Below are 6,893 nucleotides of genomic sequence, written 5' to 3'. Positions count from 1 at the left end.
GAACCGGTTCCGTCATTGTTTAACGAGCACGGTTATGGGCACGCAGGTTTTTGACAATAATGGCGGCGGAAGGCCGTTGGTGTTACATTCCAAGAACTGTTCACTTCCCATCTACTCCCGAAGAGTCAGGGTCCAAGGGCAGGTCATTGCGAGAAGCACTTCATATAGCTTCATTTTCATTTTTCCATTCATTGTGAAGCATGTTTTCTTTCGGACTCGACCCCGGGGATGGGCTGCGATAAAACTTTGAGCCCCCCCCCCCCCCTAATGGGTCCCTACGCATGCCTATGCCTACGAAGGTGTGCATATCTGCGGGCGCGGAAGTGCGCTTTTTATCCATATAAGTCGCATGGCTGTGCACCCACATCTGCGGGGTTGGGTAATGTACTTACAGTACCGAAGGTGTCTGTGACTCTAATCGCACGAAATCTCTCGGACGAGGTACATGCTCACTTGCACGTCGACAGCTTGCAAGCCCAGCAAAAGGCGCAGCAAGTGATCGAACTGATTCGAAAAATAATATACACGCGTGCATAAACTGGGATCTTACACCATACCCTGTCTAACAAAAAGCTGTCTAACACAGCTTTTTTTCACAGTCCTTTCTTTCTGTACAACAGAATGGAAAATAAACTGACTTTGACCCTTGTTTGCAGAAAATAAAGTTAGGCATGCAGACACGGACATAAGCAAAGAAAGTGTCCCCCCAGAAGCCGGTGTTTGTGGCACGTCTCTGCCTACATACATGCGTTCGCGTCTGTAGCTTTAACCTCCTGTTCAGTGGCGTAGCCGTGGGGGGGGGGCACGGGCCCGGTGTCCCCGGAGAAAGTTTTTTTCTGCCAGGTGTTACGGAGCACGAAATGACACACTCGACCCCACTTACCTGCCCGGACCACGTACGTCAGATCAAGGGCGTGTCCCTCCCCTCCCCCCCCGAAAAAAGTTTCTGCCTACGCCACTGTTCTGTTCTAAGATTACTCCGTACTAACCAGCTGAACTGTCCGTCGTTTTTCAAGATTATTACATTACTTCTGGCGTTCACCAGCACTACCCTGTAAAAGGGCGCTTGGCAAAGCGGTTTTCAGACCGTTGCTCCGTGCAGCAAGCCGTAAAAGGCGGTGCACTGGCTACCTAGCGTGCAACCCGCGGTTTTTCGAAAGGCTGAGCGAGCCGGGATGGCTCGACGCATCATCCACGTTGTATCCACCGGCACCCCTAATAGAGACTTTTAGCACTGGGGTCCCAAGCCACCTGCGTACGCACGCTCTTGCGTTCCTTTGTACTCCCAGCCGCATCCACCGAGAATACAAAAGAGCGCAAGGGCCCGCGCGCCCCCAAGCCCGCGGGAACCCAGCACTAAAACTCTCTATCTCCGCGCCTCTAATGTGAGAGATCGCGTCATCTCAGAGGAGGCGAGAGGCAAAGCGAAGCGTATGCTAACACCTGCTTCTGCTGTTCATCACGCCAGCGCTGTTATCACTGAGATGTGTTTGCTTGTGCGCGCACGACGCCGCGTGCTCGTTTATCTCATCAGAGCCTGAATGCCAAACGAACCACGCACGAACGCTCGAACCATACGAGCATTACTTCGTATGGCCGTTTCACGTAGTGCTGTCGCTTCTTCACCTTTCAGGCGAAATTGACCTTTCCGTCTCCTTAAAGGGGTCATGAACCACTTTTGCAAGTATTCATCGAATGACCTCAGTATCGGAGTTTATTGCCCAGCGAATCGATTGCCGGAAAAATTTCTCGAACACGCCAAAAAGGAGCGGGGTTACAGGGGTTTGTGGCGCGTTTTGGACGCTTTCTCTCTCCTGTCCCGATGAGCGCACTGATCCAAGCAGGGAGGGATGACACGGGGGAAAGAAGTGAGTGTGGCAAACTGTGTAATGTTAGCAGACTATGGAGCGCTGGGCCGGCACACTTGGGCACCCCGTGGCAAGAAGCGGATCCGAACGCCGCACTTGATATATGCCGGCCATTGGCCGATAGCATGCTACCCGCTGTTCGACGTCAAACAGTGGGCGCCGGAAGCTCCGAAGCGAGTGAGGACGGGCCTCTGTATGAAGAGAGGGCGCCTGAGAAAATGGCAACTGCGTCCTCCGCTTGTATAAGCTCCCCTCGCAGCGCATCACTTCAATATTTGGGTGAGATGTTCACAGTAGTGTCTGCTATCCGCTGGATGTGTCTTTTTCATAAAGTCCGAGGGGTGCTTCATGACCCCTTTAATAGAGCGACGGGTCCCAGTATGTAACAAACACTGCTGCTCCACATGATAAGTTCGATGGTACCTGCCCAAGTCTGCACCTAAGTCAGCATGCATGTCCTCTTTAGTGACTCTGGGTTCATTCTGACAAATAGAATGTTCACAGTCGCAAAAAAAAAAAGAAACGGAGAACGTTGTTTGTTTTAGCTATCAAGCTGATAAATAGACTGGACAAGGCAGAAGAGACGTATGTAAGACAAGCAGGCATTTTTTTGCGATGCATTGTACAAACTTAATTCCCCTGAAAGACTGCATTAACGCGTGCGTGCAAATCACAGGTCTCAAAAGCTTCTAAGTTCTCGAATGCTCCCTTTTTGTACTTCGTGCAATCAACGTGCATGTGGCTAATAACACGAACATCGGTGTGCAATACACTACTTATTCCAGTCACATAATTCTTTCCAAATGATGCCAGGCTAAATTAATGAATACGAAACACAATATGAAAAGATTAAAAGTTGCTGCAGCTGCTTTCCAAACAGAGAATCCGGCCTAAAAAAAAAATTAAAAAATCGGACACCAAAGTGCGTCACTGCCCAGGAGCATTTCCTTTTGTCACTGCCTGTTAAGCACTTGGCATGTTTACTGAGAAAGACTTGACGCACACACAACGTAGTGTTTACATAAAAAATGCCTATGTACTCGAAATTCACACACTCGCAGCAGTGGTGCATCTGAAGCTGCTGCGGGCTTTTTTTTTTTCAGCCTTAGCGTTTGCTAGCTTACCTATACCCCCATAAAGTCAGACAAGTTGTTAGTTATCTATTCCAACCAGAAAAACTTGGGCAGCCAACGCTTTTGGAAATGACGTAGCTTGCCGATTGTACACCTAGTGTTGTCATCACGGACAGTACCCAGTTTCAACAGTGCCTTGCTGTTTAGTAATTCACAGCAAAGTGAATGGGTGCTTCTAGAACAAATCGCTCTTTCCCATTCAGCATGAACTAGTGTATTAGTAAAATTATGCCTCCTGTGCTTCCTTACATACAGCGAGTGATCACATACATTTAATGAAGTAGCATGAGTAGTGTGCAGTGTATAGAGAAATCGTGGTTTCCTGACACCTGCCCATTGGTCACCACAATTCCTCATTCAAGAATTATATTTAAAAAAAAAATGGCCGTAACGTTACTCAGTGTCACAGCTCTGGTGCTTTGAGCAGAGACAAAATTAGAGAAGCTACATAATGATAAATGTATTTGTACCTTTTTAGTGCGACAGTAACTTTGTTATCGTTATTATTATTTTTTCTGTCTAAAACAAACAGACGTCCACAATACTACATACGCTGTACATAGTGAAGGCTCCCTGTGTCGTCCTTGCCTTCTCTGCCCTTGATATCCACTTTCCATGGAAAGTGGATGGCTTCGTTTTTTGCACCTACGGCACCACCCAGCAGGCGGTGCTGCATTAAAATGGATATCCTAGAACACGTTGAAATGAGTGGTACTCGGACCAAGCACATGCACACACGCATGCAAGAACAGAGAGAGAGAGGTAAGGAGCAAGACGAAACCTCCAACTCAACAGCACTCTTTATTCTGGCCCCCGCAAATTACTGAAAATGCAGGTAAGACGAATGAGCAATGCATTGCACACGGAAGCGGCATTTTCAGTCAGTCACCTTCAGGGGCACCGCTTTTACGAGATGCTAAGAAAAACCAGCAACCAGATTGCTCATTTATTCTCCAGTGAAGAACCGTTGCCCTAGATGACACATCGCGTGAAAGTGAATGGCTGAGAACATGGCTCCCAGTACCATGTGTAAAAAAAAGAAAAAAAAAACAACCCTGCAAATCTTGGCATATCAAAATTAAAGCAGAAAACAAACACAAAACAATGTAACAAAGGAAATAAGAAACAAACAGCCAGGCAGCAACAATGAGACAAGGGTCAAAAACTTGGAACCCCGAAACAATGAGCAACCGAACACAAAGTGATACGACACTAGCGGGTCTTTGCGTACACATCAGCACACACAAGGCACCTAGGTGGCGCTTTTGTTCAAACGTAAATAAGTTCGAGAAACTAACAAACACGAGGATGAAAAAAAAAAAACGATGGCATGAGACAATGAGTACTGACAAGATGGCATCTTAGGAAGTTGGCTAGAGCTTGCCGCGGTGTTGAGCTTGCGTTACAAAAACACGTTTATGTACACTCACGTCGACCAGTTTCATCGTTATGACTTTGGTAAGCAATTATATGAAAGGCGTTATGTACAAGGCACATATACACAGCAACATCATACGAAGACGAGCACGACAACGTTACGACGCCCATGTGACTAACGATCCACGGCCCCAAAGCTCGGGCTTGCGACGAGAAAAAAATGTTCCTCGACACACGATTGTACTGAAGAGGGCCGGGGAAAAAATGTCAACAGGTGACGGCCAGTGGGCATCGTCACGTGCAAGCGTGGTCCATCAGGTGTTTCTCGAAGTCCTGAAAGTCAAGAGTAAAGGGCAGTGTTGATGACAAGACTTAACTGGAGAGAAACTATTACTGAAACATAGTAGAATCTCGCTAGGAACGATCTTCTCGTGAACGAGTAAATAAAACGTCCAACCCAGAAATCATATTAATTTAGCTCTAAATACACTCAAACATCGATATAATGAACACGGATATAACGAATTATTGGTTATAACGAAGTAAATGAAGAGTAGTCTTGTCATAGGTACAGTGTTGCGAATAAACGTTTATAACGAATTTTCGGATATAACGAAGTTATTTTCGTGACAGATGCGACTTTGTTATAATGAGGTTTGAGTGCAGTATGAAAATACCCGTACGATAGTTGTTTACAACCTAAGAATGAATACAAGCGCTACCCACTGCGATCACTGTCCCGCCCAGTGAGAATATGCATAGACGCTCCATCCAATCCTGTTTGTGCATTTCCATGACGTACCTATACACCGTGTTTCAGGTGGTGTATCCAAACAGGCACTTGTTCATGTCTCCGGTTTTAAGTCGAAAACTTGAACGTCCTGGCAAGTTTCAACGGAGATTCTGACATCACTGCTTAGCTGGAGATCATATTTTAGGTAGGAACAACGAACCTTTAGTTTTCGATATGCATGGTGTCCACATTAGCACAGAAAAAGTAGTTACGGTTAAAAGGAAACCGGCTTGCACAACTGTCTTACATAGGTGATTGATGAGCGCACGGTTTTGCGCGTGGAGCTTGCGTTTATTCTTAGGTTGTAAGCAACTATAGTTTGTGACTGACTGGATAGCAAAGGCTTGCGTGCCATAAAACCACACTGCTCAGGAGACAACTACCTAATCATGAGGTCCAGCGTAGTTCGACGCCACATGAACCGCAGCCAACGCACTTTTATTCGGCAACGCCATACGACACTGCCCATCTATGTCGGCATAACGTAACAAGCTGGTTGCTGTGCAAGCGTCTGCTTCCGGCGAACGATTTTGTTTTGTGTTCACCTGCGCATGTAGTAGAGCTATTTCATATTGGTTCAGCTTGGCAGTGAAAACTGAATGATTTGTAATGACTGAAACTTTGATAGAAGACGACGACTCTGCTCCATGCATCACATGACGTCACACACACCATGGCAAAATGGCGGTCACCAGCTGGGGGCGGGGTTTTGTGACTTATTCTGCACTCTTCGGCAGAATTCGACTTATTCTAGGGCTTATTCTGCACTGAAATATTCTTTTACAGTTAATGTGTTCCACATGTACAGGCACAATAGACCTTTTACTTCTATTTTTCGCTGAAAACCGCAAATTCTAGGGTGAGCATGTCATGACCCCTTTAAAGGTTAGCAGGGCATGAGGAGTGTTACAGCGTACACAAATTTGCATACATTCTACAGCCAAACTGCTGCACTGTGCACACCTTGTTGCAGTTGGGTCCCGAAAAGCTCATCTGGCACTGGTTCCACGGGCACGTCATGGCGCCCTTTGCTCCGAGACCGATGTGCTCGCGCTTGAGGTGGTGCACCAAGTCTTCCTCCCGTGCGAACTTTAGGTTGCACGAACGAATCTTAGATAAAAAGAGCACGAGTACTTGACAATGAGAATTCGCTCCCACAAGACCTTTGTGTATCTTGTACAGCGAAGTCGCACTTATGTGTAACAAATAAGGTACAAAAAAAAAAGGTACTCTATATAAGGAACAACAAGAAGTGTGTAAGTGTCATAAAATAAGAAATTAGGTCAAAGGATCTTACATGCCAAACCACAATATGATCGTGAGGCACTTCATAATGGTCCTTACATATGCAGGTCAAAGGGTTTTCTGAAGGAACTCTGATAATGCTTTGAGGACTGTGTACAATCCCAGATTGTTGGTAGCTTATGTCCTTCAGATCATTAACAGACTGATTTAGGCATCCTGCATAAAGTGCATAGTTTATTATAACATTCTTATTACATATCAACATCACTATGGATGGCAGCAGTGCAACTCTGAATTTTCAGCCCCTCCTGCATTTGGAATGAGGCACGTATCGTGACGTCACTTGTGCGACCAATCTGATTAGCTTCTTGGTATTTGAACCAAAGAAGATAGACATAGTGGCTGGGTATGTGATGGTCCCTGGTGGTGCAGAGATCAACTGCACAAACACAAAGCTTGACTTGTGAAATCTTCCAT

At 46.1% G+C, this 6,893-nt stretch overlaps 1 protein-coding gene across 1 annotated transcript in view; it reads right to left on the bottom strand.

The window, feature by feature from the left end:
- Positions 1-3,783: 3,783 nt before the first annotated feature.
- Positions 3,784-6,893, bottom strand: part of LOC119374059 (uncharacterized) — a 73,307-nt gene continuing 70,197 nt past the window's right edge. The window contains exons 19-20 of the mRNA XM_049411196.1: positions 6,135-6,281; positions 3,784-4,711 (exon numbers count right to left, since the gene is read on the bottom strand). Of these exons, the coding sequence (XP_049267153.1) occupies positions 4,673-4,711; positions 6,135-6,281 (186 nt within the window). The 3' untranslated portion in view covers positions 3,784-4,672. The remainder of the gene's footprint in view (positions 4,712-6,134; positions 6,282-6,893) is intronic.

This window comes from Rhipicephalus sanguineus, chromosome 11 (genome assembly GCF_013339695.2).
Source record: "Rhipicephalus sanguineus isolate Rsan-2018 chromosome 11, BIME_Rsan_1.4, whole genome shotgun sequence".
Taxonomy (NCBI): Eukaryota; Metazoa; Arthropoda; class Arachnida; order Ixodida; family Ixodidae; genus Rhipicephalus; species Rhipicephalus sanguineus.
The sequence above is the reverse complement of the archived record's forward strand: the minus strand, read 5'-3'. Positions and strand labels throughout refer to the sequence as shown.